Genomic DNA, 21427 nt, shown 5'->3' with positions numbered 1-21427 from the left:
GACAATTCAAAAACAGTTGCAGCAGTACATCAACAGGGTACTGCCAGAAATTCAAGCCAGGTTCAGAAGACGACATGGAAAGAGGGATATTGCCGATGATGTCAGATGGATCTTGGCTGAGAGCAGAGAATACCAGAAAGATGTTTACCTGTGTTTTATTGACCATGCAAGGCATTTGACTGTGTGGATTACAGCAGATTATGGATAACACTGTGAAGAACAGGAATTCCGGAAGAACACTTAACCATGCTCATGAGAAATCTGTACATAGACCAAGAGACAGTCATTCAAACAGAACAAGGGGATACTGTGTGGTTTAAAATCAGGAAAAGTATGTGTCAGGGCAGTGTCCTTTCAACATACTTATTCAATCTCTATGCAAAGCAAATAATCTGGAGGAAGACTCATTCACAACCTGTGTTATGCAGATGACACAACCTTGCTTGCTGAAAGTGAATAGGACTTGAAGCAATTACAGATGAAGATCAAAGACTATAATCTTTATTATGGATTATAAATCGACTCGAGGAAACTGGGTATACCTCAACATAAAGGAAACAAAAATCCTCAAACATGGACCAATAAGCAACATCATGATAAATGCAGTAAAGACTGAAGTTGTCAAGGATTTCATTTTATTTGGATTCATAACCAATATCCAGGGAAGCAACAGTCAAGCAATCAACAAATTACACTGGGCAAATCTGCTGCAAAAGATCTCTTTAAAGTGTTCAAAAGCAAAGACGTCACTTTGAGGACTAAGGTGAGCCTGACTCAAGCCACGGTATTTTCTTTTTTTTTTAATTTTTATTGTGCTTTAAGTGAAAGTTTACAAATCAAGTCAGTCTCTCCCGCAAAAACTTATATACACCTTGCTACATACTCCCAGCTGCTCTCGCCCTAATGAGACAGCCCGCTCCCTCCCTCCACTCCCTGTTTTCATGTCCATTTCCCCAGCTTCTAATCCCCTCTACCCTCTCACCTCCTCTCCAGGCAGGAGATGCCAACATAGTCTCAAGTGTCCACCTGATCCAAGAAGCTCACTCCTCACCAGCATCCCTCTCCAACCCATTGTCCAGTCCAATCCCTGTCTGAAGAGTTGGCTTTGGGAATGGTTCCTGTCCTGGGCCAACAGAAGGTCTGGGGGCCATGACCACCAGGGTCTTTCTAGTCTCAGTCAGACCATTAAGTCTGGTCTTTTTATGAGAATTTGGGGTCTGCATCCCACTGCTCTCCTGCTCCCTCAGGGGTTCTCTGTTGTGTTCCCTGTCAGGGCAGTCATCGGTTGTAGCCGGGCACCATCTAGCTCTTCTGGTCTCTGGCTAATGTAATCTCTGATTTATGTGGCCCTTAAAAAAAAATAATAAAAAAAATTTTTTTTTTTTTTTTTGTCTGTCTCTTGGGCTTGTAATTACCTTGTGTCCTTGGTGTTCTTCATTCTCCTTTGATCCAGGTGGGTTGAGACCAATTGATGCATCTTAGATGGCCCCTTGCTAGGTTTAAGACCCCAGATGCCTCTCTCCAAGGTGGGATGCAGAATGTTTTCTTAAGAGATTTTATTATGCCAATTGACTTAGATGTCCCCTGAAACCGTGGTCCCCAAACCCCCACCCCTGCTACGCTGGCCTTCAAAGCATTCAGTTTATTCCGGAAACTGCTTTTTGTTTAGCCCAGTTGTGCTGACCTTGTCTGTACTGTGTGTTGTCTTTCTCGTCACCTAAAGTAGTTCTTATCTACTACCTAATTAATGAATGCCTGTTTCCCGTCCTTCCTCCCTCCCCCCTCTCGTAGCCATCAAAGAATATTCTCTTCTCTGTTTAAACTATTTTTTGAGTTCTTACAACAGTGGTATTATACAATATTTGTCCTTTTGCAACTGACTAATTTCACTCAGCATAATGCCTTCCAGATTCCTCCATGCTATGAAATGTTGCACAGATTCATCACTGCTTTTTATCGACGCATAGTATTCCATTGTGTGAATACACCATAATTTATTTATCCTTTCATCCGTTGATGGGCATCCTGGTTGCTTCCATCTCTTTGCTGTTGTAAACAGTGCTGCAATAAACATGGGTGTGCATATATCTGTTCGTGTAAAGGCTCTTATTTCTCCAGGATATATTACAAGGAGTGGGATTGCTGGATCGTATGGTAGTTCTATTTCTAGCTTTTTAAGGAAGCGCCAGATCAATTTCCAAAGTGGCTACACCACTTTACATTCCCACCAGCAGTGTATAAGGGTTCCAATCTCTCCACAGCCTCTCCAATATTTATTGGTTTGTGTTTTTTGGATTACTGCCAGCCTTGTTGGAATGAGATGGAATCTCATTGTAGTTTTGATTTGCATTTCTCTAATGGCTAATGATCGTGAGCATTTCCTCATGTATCTGTTAGCTACCTGAATGTCTTCTTCAGTGAAGTGTCTGTTCATATCTTTTGTCCATTTTTTAATTGGGTTATTTGTCTTTTTGCAGTTGAGTTTTCGCAGTATCATGTAGATTTTAGAGACCAGGCGTTGTTGATCAGAAATGTCATAGCTAAAAACTTTTTCCCAGTCTGTAGGTAACCTTTTTTCTCTTTTGGTGAAGTCTTTGGATGAGAACATGCGTTTGATTTTTAGGAGCCCCCAGTTATCTGCTTTCTCTTTTGCATTGTTAGTAATGTTTTGTATACTGTTTATGCCATATATTAGGGCTCCTAATGTTGTCCCTATTTTTTCTTCCATGATCTTTATCGTCTTAGATTTGATATTTAGGTCTTTGATCCACTTTGAGCTCGTTTTTGTGCATGGAGTGAGGTATGGGTCTTGTTTCATTTCTTTGCAGATGGATATCCAGTTATGTCAGCACCATTTGTTAAAAAGACTGTCTTTTCCACATTTAACTGTTTTGGGGCTTTGTCAAATATCAGCTGCTCATATGTGGATAGATTTATGTCTGGATTCTCAATTCTGTTCCATTGGTCTATGTATCTGTCGTTGTACTAGTACCAGGCCATTTTGACTACTGTGGCAGTATAATAGGTTCTAAAATCAGATAAAGTAAGGCCACCCACTTTGTTCTTCTTTTTCAGTAATGCTTTATTTATCCGGTGCCTCTTTCCTTCCATATAAAGTTGGTGATTTGTTTCTCTATCTCGTTAAAGAATGTTGTTGGAATTTGGATCGGAATTGCATTAAATGTATAGATCGCTTTTGGTAAAACAGACATTTTTATACTGTTAAGTCTTAAAATCCATGAGCAAGGTTTGTTTTTCCACTTATGTAGGTCTCTTTTGGTTTCTTGCAGAAGTGTATTGTAGTTTTCTTTGTATAATAAGTCTTTTACATCTCTGATAAGATTTATTTCCAAGTATTTTATCTTCTTGGGGGCTACTGTAAATGGCATTGATTTGGTGATTTCCTCTTCGATGTTCTTCATGTTGGTGTAGAGGAATCCAAGTGATTTTTATATCTTTATCTTGTATCCTGATACTCTGCTGAACTCTTCTATTAGTTTCAATAGTTTTCTTGAGGATTCCTTAGGGTTTTCTGTGTATAAGGTCACGTCCTCTACAAATAGAAATAATTTTACTTCTTCCTTGCCAACCTGGATGCCCTTTATTTCTTTATCTAGCCTAATTGCTCTGGCTAGAACCTCTAGCACAGTGTTGAATGAGAGCGGTAATAAAGGGCATCCTTGTCTGGTTCCCATTCTCAAGGGGAATGCTTTCAGACTCTCTCCATTTAGGATGATGTTGGCCGTTGGCTTTCTATAAATGCCCTTTATTATGTTGAGGAATTTTCCTTCTATTCCTATTTTGCTGAGAGTTTTTATCATGAATGGGTGTTGAACTTTGTCAAATGCCTTTTCTGCATCAACTGATAAAATCATGTGATTCTTGTCTTTTATTTATGTCATGGATTACATTAATTGTTTTTCTAATGTTGAACCATCCCTGCATATGTGATATGAATCCCACTTTGTCATGGTGAACTCTTTTTTTGATACGTTGTTGAAGTCTATTGGCTAGAATTTGGTTGAGGGTTTTTGCATCTAAGTTCATGAGGGATATAGGTCTGTAATTTTTTTTTTTTGGTGGTGTCTTTACCTGGTTTTGGTATCAGGGATATGCTGGCTTCACGGAATGAGTCTGGGAGTGTTCCAACCTCTTCTATGCTCTGAAATACCTTTAGCAGTAGTGGTGTTAACTCTTCTCTGAAAGTTTGGTAGAACTCTGCAGTGAAGCCATCCAGGCCAGGACTTTTTTTGTTGAAAGTTTTTTATTACCTTTTCAATCTCTTCTTTTTTTATGGGTCTATTTAGTTGTTCTACCTCTGTGTTAGTTTAGGTACATAGTGTGTTTCTGGGAATTCATCCACTTCTAGGTTTTCAAATTTGTTAGAGTACAGTTTTTCATAGTAATCTGATATGGTTCTTTTAATTTCAGTTGGGTCTGTTGTATCACCCATCTCATTTCTTATTTGGGTTGTTTGCTTCCTCTCCTGTTTTTCTTTTGTCAGTTTGGCCAAGGATTTATCAATTTTGTTGATTTTTTTAAAGAATGAGTTTTTGGTCTTATTAATTCTTTCAACTGTTCTTCTGTTTTCTATTTCATTTAGTTCTGCTCTAATTTTTATTATTTGTTTTCTTCTGGTGCCTGAGGGTTTCTTTTGTTGCTCTCTTTCTATTTATTCAAGTTGTATGAATAATTCTCTAGCCATGGTATTTTCAACCACCTCATATACATGTGAAAGCTAGACAATGAATAAGGAACACCAAAGAAGAATTGATGCCTTTGAATCATGGTGTTGGTGAAGAATACTAAATACACCATGGCCTGCCAGAAGAACAAACAAATCTGTCTCTGAAAAAGTACGGCCTGAATGCTCCTTAGAAGCGAGGGTGGCAAGACCTCATCTCGTGTACTTTGGACATGTTATCAAGAGGGACCAGTTCCCGGAGAAGATGATCATGCTTGGTAAAGCAGATGGTCAGTGAAAAATAGGAAGGCTTCAATGAGATGGATTGACACAATGGGCTCAAACACAGCAAGGATTGTGAGACTGGTGCAGGAGCGGACAAGGTTTGGTTCTCTTGTACATAAGGTGAGTATGAGTCAGAACGAACTTGACGGCAACAACATAGCCATAAGGCACCCTTTTCTCACCTCCAGATTTACCTTTACCATGAGCCTCAAAGACCAAAACTACCTTTTAGATCTAAATACAAATACAAAGAGATCTAAGCTCAAGCTAGTTCAGTACTTAATTCAGTGCTCTGAGGCCATATGATTCAAGAAAACTCCCAAACAGGCTAGAATCCCTTGATGTGTCTGTGGGGGGTGGGGCAAGTGGCATTTTGTTAACTCAATAAGCCGACTTAACTTCTAAGCATTTCTTAGCTACACTTAAGTCCACAACAGTCTTCCAGAATGGCTAGTTATGGAAAGAAGATATAAAAATCAAGCCACAAAACACTCTCTAGGCATATATGCCAAAACGGTCGCATATACTCTGAAAAATACTGAGAGGAGGAAATTAAAATAATCAGGATGAAAAAAGCACTGACAGGTTCTTCAATCAAGACAAAAACAAGAGAATGTATAGATAGGGTTAAAACTGGAAACAATTTTTCAGGTAACAGGCATCTGGTGGTACTGAATGAAGTAACAGTTGCTTGATAAATATTTGTTAAATGAAGGAATAATTTGGGATCCAGACAAGTAAAGAGTACGAGGGAAGAGGCTATCTGAATATAAAGTGATGAATGATAAAGTAAATGGGGTAAAATGCTAACAATAGGTGAACAGGTAAAGGGAATATGAGCACTCTTTGTACTATTTCTGTTTGTGTAACTTTTAGTAAATCTGAAATTATTCCCAAATCAAAGGTTAAAAAACAATGTGCTAGAGCTCAGAATCTAAAGATCTGAATTTCAGGCCCAACTCTGCCGCTGGTTAGATATGCAAACCTGAGCAAGTCACTTAACCTTACTGAGGCTGTTTTCACACCTGTAAAACGGGGAGCTACTATGCCTACCTCTAAAGTAGTAATGAGGATAAGATAATGTATGTGAAAAAGCTTTGTTAAAAATCGAAAATATTATCCAAGTATGAGGTGTTATTAATATCAAAAGTACAAGAAATGGGTAAAAAATCAGGTACTGGAAGAGAATTACTACTACTACTGGCAGCTAGCATTTACTGGGTGCTTACAGCATGAATGGCGTAGCGTTTAAGTGCTACGGCTGCTAATCAAAAGGTCGGTAGTTTGAATCCACCAGGCGCTCCTTGGAAACTCTATGGGGCAGTTCTACTCTGTCCTATAGGGTCGCTATGAGTCGAAATCAACTCGAGGGCAGTGGGTTTGGTTTTTTGTTTTGTTTTGTTTTACAACACACCAGGCATGCTCTGAGACTAGGCGCTTTACGTGTATTAACTCATGTAATCCTCATAGCCCTCTGAGGCAGATACTATTATCTCTGGTTAAAGATAGAGAAATTAAAGCATATAAAAGTTGCATAACTTTGCCAAGGTCAAAGAGCTAGTTAGTAGGGCTACGATCCAAACCCAGGCCACCTGTCTTAGAGCCCGTGACGTCGCAGTCTACTGCTTCTACTCAGATGAAGGGACCATATCTTACTTCTGCAAATACAATCCTTCATTTCCTCCCACTTGTGAGTGGTCTCATAGCGCAGATATACAGAATACTGGGGGTTTCTTAATGATGGACCATTATCTTTTGTCACATATCTGTATGTTTTTCCCCAGTCTGTCACTAATTTTAAGACTTTTTCGTCTGCTAAAAAGGAGTAAATTTTTATGGAGTCAAATTCATCAATCTTTTCCTTTTTATGGCATATAAATTAAAAAAAAAATCTTAGCAAGGTTTAATATACTGCAAAATTAATTTTTTTATTCACCCATACTTTCTTCTAATAAGTTTATATTTTCTTTCCTTTCTTAAAAAAAGCCCGAAACTTTGTATCTTTGATATTTCTGGAATTTATCTGATATTAACACTGATCAAACTTTATCTTTTTTCCCAAATGGGTAGCTAGTTATTCCAGCACCACTTACTGAAAGATGTAGCCTTCCTCCACTGATCGGAAATGAAATCTTTACTACCAACTCAGGTTTACAGTCTCTTTTCTATTCCATTGACTTGCTGTCTCTTCCTATCAGAGTCCCACTGTTTTTATTACTACAGCTCCTAACTGCATTTCAAATCTGCTAAGCCTACTTACAACTCTTATTTTCACAATTTTTTCTGGAAATCCTCACAAATTATTTTTAGAACAAGCTTTAGAATTACTTTGTTTAATTAAAAAAAAAATAGGCTGGTTGTTATTCTAATTGGGAATATACTGAATTTACAGATTAATCTTGGAAAAAATTATCTTTGTGATAATGTCTTTCAATTTTTTTTTCCACGCCCATCATATTGTTGTTGTTAGGTGCCGTCAAGTCATTTCCGACTCAAAGCGACCCTATAGGACAGAGTAGAACCTCCCCATAGGGTTTCCAAGGAGTGGCTGGTGGATTCAAACTGTTGACCTTTTGGTTAGCAGCCGAGTTCTTAACCACTATGCCACCACAGCTCCAATAATTTTAAGGTTTTCTTAACATAGACATGGCAGATTTCTTCTTAGTTTTTATCCCAGGTATTTTATATTTTTAATGCTATACTGAATGGGATCTCTTCTTCCATTACATTTTCTAACAGGTATTGCTTGTCAGAACATTCAAGAAATATGATTAATAAACTGGACAGAAAAAATACTGATTTTTAAAATATAAATTCTGTTACCAATAACCTTACTATACTACAGTTTCAAATTTTTTTTGCAGTTAATTGTCTTGAGTTTTCCAGTTATACGATCATGATCATTTATATCCTACTTTCATATATTTATGATCTTAGTTTATTCTATTTGTTGATCTGATTGGCAGTACTTCCAGAACAGTGTTAGGTAATTGTAATAATAATGGATTCTCTTATCTTGTCTCTAACTATAATGGGAATACATTAGTGTTTCATCATGAAGCATGACTGATGGCTTTTGATTTGAGGCCAATCATACTGGAAGAAATTAAGAATGCTATTAAAGAGCTACATTCCCAAAAAGACAGTCTCTTTAATAAATGGTGCTGGCATAAGTGGACATCCATCTGCAAAAACACGAAACAAGACTCGTACCTCAAACCATGCACAAAAACTAACTCAAAATGGATCAAAGACATAAATACAAAATCTAAAATGATAAGGATTATAGAAGAAAAAATAGGGACAATGCTAGGAGACCTAATACACGGCATAAACAGTATACAAAACATTACTAACGATGTACAAACGCCAGAAGAGAAACTAGATGACTGGGAGCTCCTAAAAATAAAACACTTAGGCTCATCAAAAGACTTTACCAAAAGAGAAAAAAGATAACCTACGGACTGGGAAAAAATATTTGGCTACGACATATCTGATCAAGGTCTAATTTCTAAAATCTACAAGATACTATAAAACTTCAAGAACAAAAAGACAAATAACCCAATTAAAAAATGGGCAAAGGATATAAACAGGTACTTCACCAAAGATGACATTATTGTGGCTAACAGACACATGAGGAAGTATTCACAATCATTAGCCAATAGAGATATGCAAATCAAAACTACAGTGAGATTTCATCTCACCCCAACAAGGCTAGTATCAATCCAAAAACACAAAATGATAAATGTTGGAGAGGTTATGAAGAGACTGGAACACTTATACACTGCTGGTGGGAATGTAAAATGAAACAACCACTCTGGAAATCGATTTGGCACTTCCTTAAAAAGCTAGAACTAGAACTACCAAAGGATCCAGCAATCCCACTCCTTGTAATATATCCTAGAGAAATAAGAGCCTTCACACAAACAAATAAATGCACAGCCATGTTCACTGCAGCACTGTTTACAATAGCAAAAAGTTTGAAGCAACCAAGGTGCCCATCAACAGATGAATGGATAAATAAATTATGGTATATTTACACAATGTTGAATCCATGAAACATTTCATAACATGGAGAAATCTGGAAGACATTATGCTGAGTGAAATCAGTCAACTGCAAAAGGACAAAGATTGTATGAGGCCACTATTATAGGAACTGGAGAAACAGTTTAAGCAGAGAAGAAAATACTCTTTGATGGTTACGAGAGGGGGGAGGGAGGGAGGGAGAGGGTATTCACTAATTAGATCGTAGATAAGTTTCATTTTAGGTGAAGGGAAAGACAATACACAATACAGGAGAGGTCAACACAAATGGAGTAAACAAAAAACAAAGAAGTTTCCTTAATAAACTGAACACTTCAAAGGCCAGCAAAGCAGGGGCGGGGGTTTGAGGACCATGGTTTCAGGGGACATCTAAGTCAATTACCATAATAAAATCTATTAAGAAAACATTCTGCATCCCACTTTGGAGAGTGGCATCTGGGGTCTTAAACATTAGCAAGTGGCCATCTAAGATGCATCAACTGGTCTCAACCCACCTGGAACAAGGAAGAATGAAGAACACCAAAGACACAAGTTAATTATGAACCTAAGAGACAAAAAGGACCACATAAACCAGAGACTACTTCAGCCTGAGACCAGAAGAGCTAGATGGTACCCGGTGCCACAACCGATGACTGTCCTGACAGAGAACTGAACAGAGAAACCCTGAGGGAGCAGTAGAGCAGTGGGATTCAGACCCCAAATTCTTGTAAAAAGACCAGACTTAATGGTCAGACTGGGACTGGAGGGACCCCAGAGGCCGCAGACCCCAGACCTTCTGTTACCCCAGGACAGGAACCATTCCCAAAGCCAACTCTTCAGACAGGGATTGGACTGGAATAGGGGATGGAAAACGATACTGGTGAAGAACAAGCTTCTTGGATCAAGTGGTCACATGAGACTATGTTGGCATCTCCTGTCTGGAGGGGATATGAGAGGGCAGAGGGGGCCAGAAGCTACCTGAATGGACACGAGGAGAGAGAGTAGGGGGAAGTACTGTGCTATCTCATCAGAGCGAGAGCAATTAGGAATGTATAGCAAGGTGTATGTAAATTTTTGTATGAGGGACTGAACTGATTTGTAAAATTTCACTTAAAGCACAATAAAAATTAATTAAAAAAAATAAATGTTGGAGAGGTTGTAGAGAGGCTGGAACACTTACACACTGCTGATAGGAATGTAAACTGGAAATTGATTTGGAACTTTCTTAAAAAGCTAGAAATAGAAGTACCATACAATCCAGCAATCCCACTCCTTGGAATATATCTAGAGAAATAAGAGCCATCACACAAATGTGATATACGCACACCCATGTTCACTGCAGCACTGTTTACAACAGCAAAAAGATGGAAACAACATAGGTGCCAATCAACGGATGAGAGGATAAACAAATTATGGTATATTCACAATAAAGAACAGTGATGAATCTGCGAAACATCTCACAACATGGATAAATCTGGAAGGCATTATGCTGAGCAAAATTAGTCAGTTGCAAAAGGACAAATATTGTATGAGACCACTATTATAAGAACTCAAGAAAAGGTTTAAACACAGAAGAAAACATTCTTTGATGGCTACAAGGCTGGGGAGAAAAGAGGGGGGAATTTACTAACTAGATTTTTTTTTTTTTTTGATAGTAGACAAGAATTATCATAGGTGAAGGGAAGGATAACACACACAATACAGGGGAAGTCTGTACAACTAGACTAAACCAAAAGCTAAGAAGTTTCCTGAACACAACCAAACACTTTGGGGGACAGAGTAGCAGGGGCGAGGGTCTGGCATCTCACTTTGGTGAGTGGCACCTGCAGTCTTAGATGGCAAGTGGCCATCTAAGATACATCAATTGGTTACCAGCCACTTAGAGCAAAGGAGAATGAAGAACACCAAAGACACAAGGAAAATACTAACCCAAAAGACAAAAAAGGCCACATAAACCAGAGACTCCATCAGCCTGAGACTGGAAGAACTAGATGGTGCCAGTGACCACTCTAACAGGGAACACAACAGACAGTCCCTGACGGAACAGGAGAAAGGCGGGGTGCAGAACTCAAATTTTAGTAAGACGACTAGATTTAATGGTCTGAGACTGGAGGAACCCCGGAAGACACGCACCCCGGACTCTTGTGTTATCCAAGAACTAAAACCATTCCTGAAGCCAACTCTTGAGACAAAGATTAGACTGGAGTATAAGACACAAAATGATACTCATGAAGAGTGTGGTTCTTAGTTCAGTAGATATATGAGATTAAATGGGCAGCTCCTGTCCAGAGGCGAGATGAGAAGGCAGAAAGGGACAGGAGCTGGCTGAATGGACATGGGAAATTTGGGGTGGCAAGGAGGAGTGTGCTTTTACATTATAGAGAGAGCAACTAAGGTCACATAACTGTGTGTATAAATTTCTGTATGAGAAACTACCTTGAGTTGTAAACTTTCACTTAAAGCACAATAAAAAAAATTTTAAAAACATAAAATGATACTCGTGAAGAATGTGCTTCTTAGTTCAAGTAGATACAAGACAGTTTTTATTTCTGATCTTTTTATTGGTAAAAATTTTAAATATATATAAAAACAGAAAAACTAGTATAATAAACACACTCTTCATCTAGATTTAATAGCTTAATATTTTTCTACATGCTTCAATTTTTTTTTTTTGCTAAAGTATTTTATGGTAAAACAATCATCATGACATTTCACCCATAAATACTTTAATATGCATATGTATAAAGAAAAAGGACATTTTCCTACATAATCATAATACCAATGTTATATGCATTTGACTGTAGCCATTCTAGTGGGCATGGAGTGATATTTAACTGTGGTTTTGATTTGCATTTTTGGATGACTAATGAAGCTGAGCATCTTTTCATGTGTTTACTGGCCACTGGTATATCTTCTTTGGAACAATGTCTGTTCAAGTTCTTTGCTCATTTTTTTTCTAGATTTGGTTATTTGTCTTTTTATTACTGAGTTGTATGAGTTCTTTATATAGCCTTAATACAAGTCCCTTATCAGATATACAGTTTGTAAATATTTTCTCCCAATTTGTAGGCGACCTTGTCATTTTCTTGATAGTGTCCCTTGAAGGAGAAAAGTTTTTAATTTTGATAAAGTCCAATTTATCTGTTTTTTTTTTTTGTTTGTTTGTTATATATGCTTTTGGTATCATATCAAAGAATCCATTGCCAAATCCAAGGCCATGATTTATTTGTATATGTTCTTAGAGTTTTATAGTTTTAGCTCATACATGTAGGTCTTGGATCCATTCTGAATTAATTTTTATGTACAGTATAAAGCAGGAGTCCAACTTAATTCTTTGGCATGTGGCTAACCATTTTGTCGCAAATTCTTAAGAGCTCGGCTGCTAACTGAAAGGTTGGCAGTTCAAACCCATCCAACGGTTCCACAGCAGAAAGACCTGGCAATCTGTTTCCATAAACATTACAGCCAGAAAACTCTAGGGGCTGTTCTACTCTGCTATATGGGGTCGCTATGAATCGGAATTGATGGCACCTAATAACAACAATCCAACTGTCCCAGTGAAATTTGTTGAAAAGACTATTCTTTCCCCACACAGGGAATCAATTCTATTTCATCAGCCTATGCATTTCCTTTCACCAGTACCACAGCATCTTGATTACTGTTGCTTTGTGTTAAGTTTTGAAATAAGGACGTGTGATTGGAAATAAGGACATGTGAGTCCGCCAACTTTGTTCTTTTTCAAGATTGTTTTGGCTATCCTCAGTCCTTTGCAATTCCATAAGAATTTTAGAATGAGCTTGGACATGTGATATGGATTGCATTCAATCTTTTGATCGATTTTGGGGAATAACACCAATCTTGCTACTATTAGAGCTTATGATCGAGGAACATGGATGCTTTTTCCATTTATTTAGATCTTTTTAAAATTTCTTTCAACAGTGTTTTGTAGTTTTCAGAGTGTAAGTTTTGTACTTTTTTTGTTAAATTCATTCTTAAATGTCTTATTCTTTTTAATGCTACTGTAAATGGAATTGCTTTCTTAATTTCATTTCAGATTATAAATTGCAAGTATATAGAAATACAATTGATTTTTGTATCCTGCAATCTTACTGAACTCATTTATTAGTTCTAACAATTATTTAGTGGATTCCTTAGGATTTTCTATAGATATAAGATCATGTCACCCATGAATAGAGCTACTTTTACTTCTCCTTTCCAATCTGCATGTCTTTTCTTTTTTTTGACTAATGGCCCTGGCTAGAATCTCCAGTATAAAACTCAATAGTTAAGTGGTGAGTCAGGCATCCTTGTCTTGTTCCTGATCTTAGGATTAGATGATCTATCTAGTCCTTCACCATTTAGTATGATGTTAGCTACGGGTTTTTCTTAGATATCCTTTATCAAGTTGAAGAAGTTTCCTTCTAATCCTAGTTTGTTGAGTGTTTTATCATGAAAGGATACTGAATTTTGTCAAATGTTTTTCTGTGTCTACTGAGATGACTTTTTTTTTTTTAATTTTACTGATATGGTATACTATCTTAATTGATTTTCAAATATTAAACTATGTACTTCATTTTAGATCATATCAAGAGACTCATTACTTCATTGTTCCACTATTAGTATTGATGCTAAAAGCTGATTACTTGGTTCAGGTGATGACAGTACGTGTCCTTTACTGTAAAGTTTCCTTTTTTTCCTTTTGTTAGAAAGAAATCTATCAGATGACAATTTAAAACTATATGGATATTGTTCCTCAACAACTTAGCTCTTAACAGTTTAAGCATCTGTTAATGATCCTTTTGTCCAGATTTTCTACCCCTTCCTGCCTTCTCATCTTTGTTTTTGTGCCAGTGTTATCCTTTTGATCTCACATAATTGATTGCTCTAAGGAACATATTCCTTTCAGGTGCTATTATTTATTTTATGGGCCTGTCTACTATTTGGCTGAAAGGTGATCTCCGGGAATGGCTTCAGTTCCAGGTCAGAAAAGGTATCTTAGGTTTGATTGTCTTTTTAGATGAGGTTCTATGATTACTTCCCCATTCTCCTTTCTAACTATATCTGAGTTTGCTCACATTTTTTCTTCATTAGGATGTACAATGGTTACTGATTTGGTGACTTTTTTTAAGGAAAGCAGTTCTTAAATTTATGTGTTAAATTCTACTGTTTTCTAATTGTTTCTATTCTGCTTCTGTCTTTATTAATTACTTCCTTTTACTCTTTTGGGCTTATATATTGTTTACTCTAGATTGTCATGTCGACTGGTTAACAAAGAGTATCTGAATTCATCTTTTCATTGTGAATTCATTCCCTCTTTAGAGAAACGGAAAATAGCAATGATCAAATCTTTAACTTCTCTAGAATAGAATAAAACTCCTTACACTTAAATATAAAAAAAATCAGGATTCTCAGTGGAATTTAGTTTAACCCATGCATATAACATTTCTTTTTACATAATTTCAGTAATCTTAACATTTTTTTTTTAACACAGAAAATTAAATACATATGTATGTACACACATATATATATATAAAAATGGAACCCTGGTGGTTCAGTGGTTAAGCACTCAGCTGCTAACAGAAAGGTCAGCAGTTCAAACCCCGCTGCTGCTCCGCAGGAGACAGATGTGGCAATCTGCTTCCATAAAAGATTGTAGCCTTGGTAACCTTGTGAGGCAGTTCTACTCTGTCCTACAGAGTCACTACGAGTTGGAATCAACTCAACAGCAATGGGTTTGGTTTGTATACACCTAGACATAGATATATAGACACGTATCATATTTTTTATGCAAATAAACATGTAAAAATTGGCACAGCAGCACTTATGAAAATACCTCATGGGGGAAGGGCGCAGTTGGCAAATAAATGTAGAAGGTGCGTGTTATTTGCATAAAAATACAGTACGTATTCTTACCTCTTTTGTAGTGTCTGCTCTTCCAGGTTCATGATTTACACAAAAAGGGCCAGTTTTCCATGCCTCTGTGTCTCCACAGTCACAAAACCCTCCTCCAGTAGAAGTATGCATCTGAAAAACAAAAATTATGGGAATGACAGATAAATATATCGTTACCAATTGGTAAGTGAAGATGGAGGTATGCACAGGAAACAGAGAAAAAGAAGATTCTAGGTGGGCTTTGTTTTCTTCTCCAGATTTATTCTACTGGCTTTGGAACGTGTTCAATAAAAGAGTAATATATCACTCTCAAGGTTTCAAGTGGGCCTGGTTTTTGGTATCAGCTTTCAATATACAAGAAGGCCCTAGTTAGGTGAACTCAGACACTACTTTGGTTCCCTTTCTTCAAGCTGTGGTATTATTCTGATTTTAACATCTCAGAATTTAATCTACTCATAAAATCAAAAACCTTGGCCCTATCAGCAAGAGCAATGATGAATTAAATAGAAAAGGACTTTGGTCCTATTATCCAGGAAGATGGCAAAGTAGCAATATAAAGGTATTCTATACTCGGTCTTCCAAAATAAGCAGAAAAACTCAGACAATATTAAGAACAATCAACAAAATGGAATATGTGGTTAATTGTTTCCATTAACAAGTGATTCCTTTGCCGTGAGACCAGAAGAACTAGATGGTGCCTGGCTACCATCACTGAACATGTTGATCAAAGACTGTATAGAAGAATCCTGATCAAAAGGAGGAAAATGCAGAACAAAATTTCAAGTTTTCATGGACTCCACACTTTCTGGAGCCATGGAGGCTGGATGAATCCCTGAAACTATTGCTTTGAAATAATCTTTAAATTTTAAACCAAAAATATCCTCTGAAGTCTTCTTAAAAAGAAACAATAGTTCAGCTTCACTAGTAAAGAATACCTGCCTTGAGCATTGTGCTTTTTAAGATCTATCTATACGGGATCAAACTGACAACAGCAATTTCAAAGAGGAACTCAGAAAAGGAGGGTGGGGATGGTTGTACAACGTGAAGAATATAATTAATGTCACTGAACTGTACACATAGGAATTGTTGAATTGGTGTATGTTCTGTTGTGTATATTTCCAACAACAACAAAAATAATTCATTAAAAAAGAAAGAACAATCAACAAAATAAACTTCAATAGCAATGGAAAAAGTTTCTTAAAAATATGGGTTCAGTTGAAAAGCTTCTGTTAAAGGTTAAAAGGGTTAAAAGGTTTCTGCAGATTCTCAGGCACATAAGCAGCACTTTCAACTCTACAGAAGACATAGTCTCTGTAACTTCAGTATGTCATTTACATTTACACAGGATTTTAGGCATGTTTTATGTACAGAGATGCATCAGTGATTGTGTATCAGTCGAGAGTACAGAGCCAGCACCATTAGTTGAGAATAATACTTGAGCACTATTATTTCAACTCAAAATGACAAAGTCGTCTAAAAATGTAACAGTACAGGAAAAGGTCCTTAACCTCATCAGTAATCAGGAAAATATAAATTAAGACCACAATGAGATACTATTATATACCTACCAGGTCGGCTAAAATTACAAAAATTAAAAATACCAAATCTTCTCAGGATGTGGGGCAATGGGAATTCTCATATACTATTGGAGAGCCTATAAACTGGTATAACCACTCAAGAAACAGTCTGACATTATCAACTATGATTAAAGATCCACATACCCTAGAACTAAGCAATTCTATTCTGATATATAACCTATGGAAACTCCTGAATGCTATACTAAAATACACAAACAGGACTGTTCACAATAGCCCCAAGTGAGAAACAATCCACATATCCATTAACAGTACAATAAAGACAATATGGCTTATTGAATACTATAAGGCCAACGGACAAACTACAGCTACATACGTGATGCTGAGTGAAAGAAGCTACTCAACAACAACAAAAAATACACAGTATGATTCCATTTATATAAATTTCGTATTGGCTAAAACTATTCAATACGATTTAGGGAAACCATTATCACAAAACATACAACAGAGGTTACCTCAAGGTGGGAGAGAGGGATTGTGATCCAGAAGGGACAGAGGGGCAGCCTCTGAGGGGATTGCAATATCCTATTTCTTGACCCGAGTAGTGGTAACACAGGTGTTCGCTTAATAATTATTTCTGAAGTGTTCATATGTTTTTATTACCTTTTGTATCAAAATGATATATCTCATGATAAAGGAAAAAATGTAAGGTGCTGCCTCTTGAAGTAGCAGAAGTCCTATCACTGGATATGTTTAGCCAGAGGCTAAAGGTTCCCATATCAGAGCTGTTAGGGCAGGAATTCAGATATGGGTGAGGAATTTAGACTAGGTAATCACCAGATTCCTGCTAATCCAGAGATTTTATGGCTCTATTTTCATACCTTGTAACGATGGTTTTTATGAACACTATTCTGGAAGCAGTCCATACAGAGTACACATGTTGGATCAATGGCACAGTCCCTGAAAAAGATTGAAAATTAGATTCCCAAATTTAGATGACTCCCACTGATGCTTAAGGTATGACTATAATATAATGTGAATGATTTTCCTGGATGGTGCACAAGCTGAATATAAAAATATTTTTAAAAACCTAATTCCAAAGATGTTCTGAACAAAGACCACACTGTCTGCACCATTTTAGCCTCCAACTGACACATTTGAACGCCTGCGTCTGAACGTTTAGTTTTCTTTCACCATCCTTATCGAGGCTTTACCTGGTTTCAAACTGTTGAATTATCATTCAGAATTAGTTTTGTGGAAAATGATCAGCTTTTTAAAAATCTACCATCATCTCACTCTATTGTATTTATAAAAATATTTTACAAACGCTGATTGTTCATTGGTAAATAAGACTTAAATAAAGGTAAAATTCACTGGAATATACGCACCACAAGTGCAGGGATTCTATTTATTTTGTACACTGATATGCCCCAAGCTCATCGGACAGCACTGGCACACAGTAGGTACTCAGTGTTTGTGGAATGAATGAAAAAAATTCAATTCCTCTAATATTTAACATTTTCAGGGAAAACATTAGGAACAATACAAATTAGTGCAAAATGCAGGACTAATTTTTTAAATAGCTACTTAGAAGAGTTCATTTTTTAAAAAAGATTTTTTTAAGACAGTAATTCTAGAGATGAATTCGGAAGTTCTAAAAATGAATTTTAAAAGGTTAATAGCAAATAAAGGTTGCCTAATAATATTCTGTAAAAATGTATTATCAACATGATCTATTTACAGCAGAATGTCTCAACTTCAGGTGTACTGACTTTTTGGACTGGATGGTTATTTGTGGGGTGAGGAGGAGAGCGGACTGTCCTGTGCATTGTAGGCTGTTTAGCACCATCCCTGGCCTCTACCCACTAGATATCAATACAACTCCCAGTCATGACAATAAAAAACATTTCCATGACATTTTTAGAGATATGAAGTCTACAAATGTCTGCTATACTTTAGTTGAAACCGATTGGGCTTTGACTAAAAATATCTAAGAAGATAAATGAACTTAGCTATGTTATAAAGCAAAATAGTACATAAAATGCAAATGTTACCCATACATAAACCAGTCGAACCTAGAATTATAGTTAATTACAGTGTATTAAGGACAATTCTCTGTATTTATAAAGTCTAAAAATTCACACTCCTAAGATAAACTACCTCCGATAAAGAAGGAAAACTGAAAGTGGTGCCAAAATCCAAAAGTAAAAAATTTCAAGCAAGTGTAAGGAGTAAACAGGTTCTGTGTGCTACCATGATGTTTAAGACCACTGCTCTCACGAAGGAAAAAAAAATCCTAAAGCTGCTTCCAGTTTCCCTCCACCGGCCTCCTCTAATTCTACTAAATTCCAATCGCTCCAACAAGTCCACAGTCCCTACCCGCAATTCTGAAATCCAAAAACTCCTGAAAACAGATAAGGTTTTTTTCTGTAGGTTTGGCACCAAATCTTACTCAGGGACAAAAAATGACCTGAACTGACATGAGACTATAGATTTTATACCACTTGCTGTGAATATTCATAGATTTCTTGCAGAAATGCTGTGTTTGATTATAGGGTCCTGCCCTAACTCTGCCAGGGAAATTACATACTATCCACTATAAGCACTGTATTACCTTTCTAAAATCTGAAAAACTCAGAATTCTGAAACACACCTGGACGAAAGGGTTTCTACATTTTAAGAAAGGGAAAAATATATCACAAATACTTTTGGAGAGCAAGAAAAACAGAACTGTTCAAGTCGAAGTCATATATTCAAAAACAAGTCTTTTTCGTTTTTATTTTTAGTAAAAACAGACATATAAGTGCCTAACAAAAGGAAATTAATTAAGTAGGATTAAATATAAGTAGTAGTAAACCAAGAAATGTACATCATGAGATAGGTACAAACTACCGTGACTGTTAATTATCATCAATCCTGTAAATTTCTCTTACCTACAAGAATATGTTGTCTCTCCGCTTTTGAAAACCTTTCCACAGAGTTGAAACGCTCCACTATGCTTCAATTTCTCTAAGCAAATATCTGGATCTTCTCCAAACAAGTACCACTCCAGTGGAGTGAATATTGACATCTGCACACTCTCTTCCTGCTTTTCCAAATCAGGGTCCATTTCCGCAAAATAAATTTCTGGCACTAACTGTGCCAAATGATGCAAGAAAGCGGTATAAAAATCAACTTGCTGATCCCACCACTGTACAAAAAGAAGACAAAAATTAGGCTTTGTTACAAGTTTCTTCTTAAAGGTCTGGCGCACAAGTAATGGTACAACTATATAATTTTGGAGAAAGTTATTTACAATATATTCTTTTTTATTCTACACCAATACAAAAGTGTTAAGAGTCATAAAAAATTACTCTTAGAAATAGGTGGTTGCCCACCTACCACAGGTATCTGGAAAGAAGAAGAGCAGCTGTAGCAGATGAGAATAACTCCTCCCTCCGGACTGCCCACTCCTGCCATGTGATGGTGATTCTATCATGGTTCAGAGGCTGTACAGACAAAGCATTCTCCACGTCTCATTTTAATTCTTTCAGACAGCCAGAGTTTAATAACACCAAAAAAAACCCACTGCCACAGAGTTTAACAACACCCAAAAAAAAACACTGCCATAGTTTAATAACACCAAAAAAACCCACTGCCATAGACTTTAATAACACCCAAAAAAACCCACTGCCATAGTTTAATAACACCAAAAAACACACTGCCATAGAGTTTAATAACACCCAAAAAAACCCACTGCCACAGAGTTTAATAACACCCAAAAAACCCACTGCCACAGAGTTTAATAACACCCCAAAAACCCACTGCCATAGTTTAATAACACCAAAAAACCCCACTGCCATAAAGTTTAATAACACCAAAAAACCCACTGCCATAGAATTTAATAACACCCAAAAAACCCACTGACATAGAGTTTAATAACACCCAAAAACCCCACTGCCATACAGTTTAATTTAACACCCAAAAAACCCACTGCCATAGTTTAATAACACTAAAAAACCCCAATGCCACAGAGTTTAATAACACCCAAAAAACCCACTGCCATAGGGTTTAATAACACCAAAAGCCCCAACTGCCACAGAGTTTAATAACACCAAAAACCCACTGCCATAGAGTTTAATAACACCAAAAGCCCCACTGCCATAGAGTTTAATAACACCCAAAAAACCCACTGCCATAGAGTTGAACAACACCAAAAAACCCCACTGCCACAGAGTTTAATAACACCAAAAAAACCCACTGCCATAGACTTTAATAACACCATAAAACCCACTGCCATAGTTTAATAACACCAAAAAACACACTGCCATAGAGTTTAATAACACCAAAAAACACACTGCCATAGAGTTTAATAACACCCAAAAAAACCCACTGCCATAGAGTTTAATAACACCCAAAAAACCCACTGCCAGAGTTTAATAACACCCAAAAACCCCACTGCCATAGAGTATAATAACACCAAAAAACCCACTGCCATAGGGTTTAATAACACCAAAAAACCCCACTGCCATGGAGTTTAATAACACCCAAAAACCCCACTGCCATAGAATTTAATAACACCCAAAAAAACCCACTGACATAGAGTTTAATAACACCCAAAAACCCCACTGCCATAGAGTTTAATTTAACACCCAAAAAACCCACTGCCATAGTTTAATAACACTAAAATACCCCAATGCCACAGAGTTTAATAACACCCAAAAAACCCACTGCCATAGAGTTTAATAACACCAAAAAGCCCCACTGCCACAGAGTTTATTGCGAGATCAAAATCAAGTCAGTCGAAGAGTTTTTAGAATACAAAAAGCACTAACCATAAGAGAAAAGAGTAGTTGTGGGGCCAAGATGGCTGCCTAGGTAGACGCTACCTCGGATCCCTCTTGCAAAAAAGACTCAGAAAAACAAGTGAATCGATCACATACATGACAATCTACGAACCCTGACCAACAAACACAGATTTAAAGAGTTGACCTGAGTGACAGAGACTGTGAACGAACAACTACGGGGA

The 21427-nt window shown here is 36.9% G+C and overlaps 1 protein-coding gene across 4 annotated transcripts in view; it reads right to left on the bottom strand.

The window, feature by feature from the left end:
* Positions 1–21427, bottom strand: part of UBR1 (ubiquitin protein ligase E3 component n-recognin 1) — a 155548-nt gene that overhangs the window by 105061 nt on the left and 29060 nt on the right. For 3 of the 4 annotated variants that reach the window (XR_010323102.1, XM_064292073.1, XM_003418686.4), the window contains exons 2-4: positions 19353–19609; positions 17301–17379; positions 14906–15016 (exon numbers count right to left, since the gene is read on the bottom strand). Coding sequence is in view for 3 of the 4 variants with exons in the window: in XM_064292073.1 (XP_064148143.1) it covers positions 14906–15016; positions 17301–17379; positions 19353–19609 (447 nt within the window). In the remaining variant the exon portion in view is untranslated. Of the gene's footprint in view, positions 1–14905; positions 15017–17300; positions 17380–19352; positions 19610–21427 lie in introns of those variants that run through there. The other variant, XM_023558739.2, reaches the window with a different exon arrangement.

This window comes from Loxodonta africana, chromosome 10 (genome assembly GCF_030014295.1).
Source record: "Loxodonta africana isolate mLoxAfr1 chromosome 10, mLoxAfr1.hap2, whole genome shotgun sequence".
NCBI lineage: Eukaryota > Metazoa > Chordata > Mammalia > Proboscidea > Elephantidae > Loxodonta > Loxodonta africana.
Note: the sequence above shows the minus strand (reverse complement) of the source record. Positions and strands in the feature narration are given on the sequence as shown.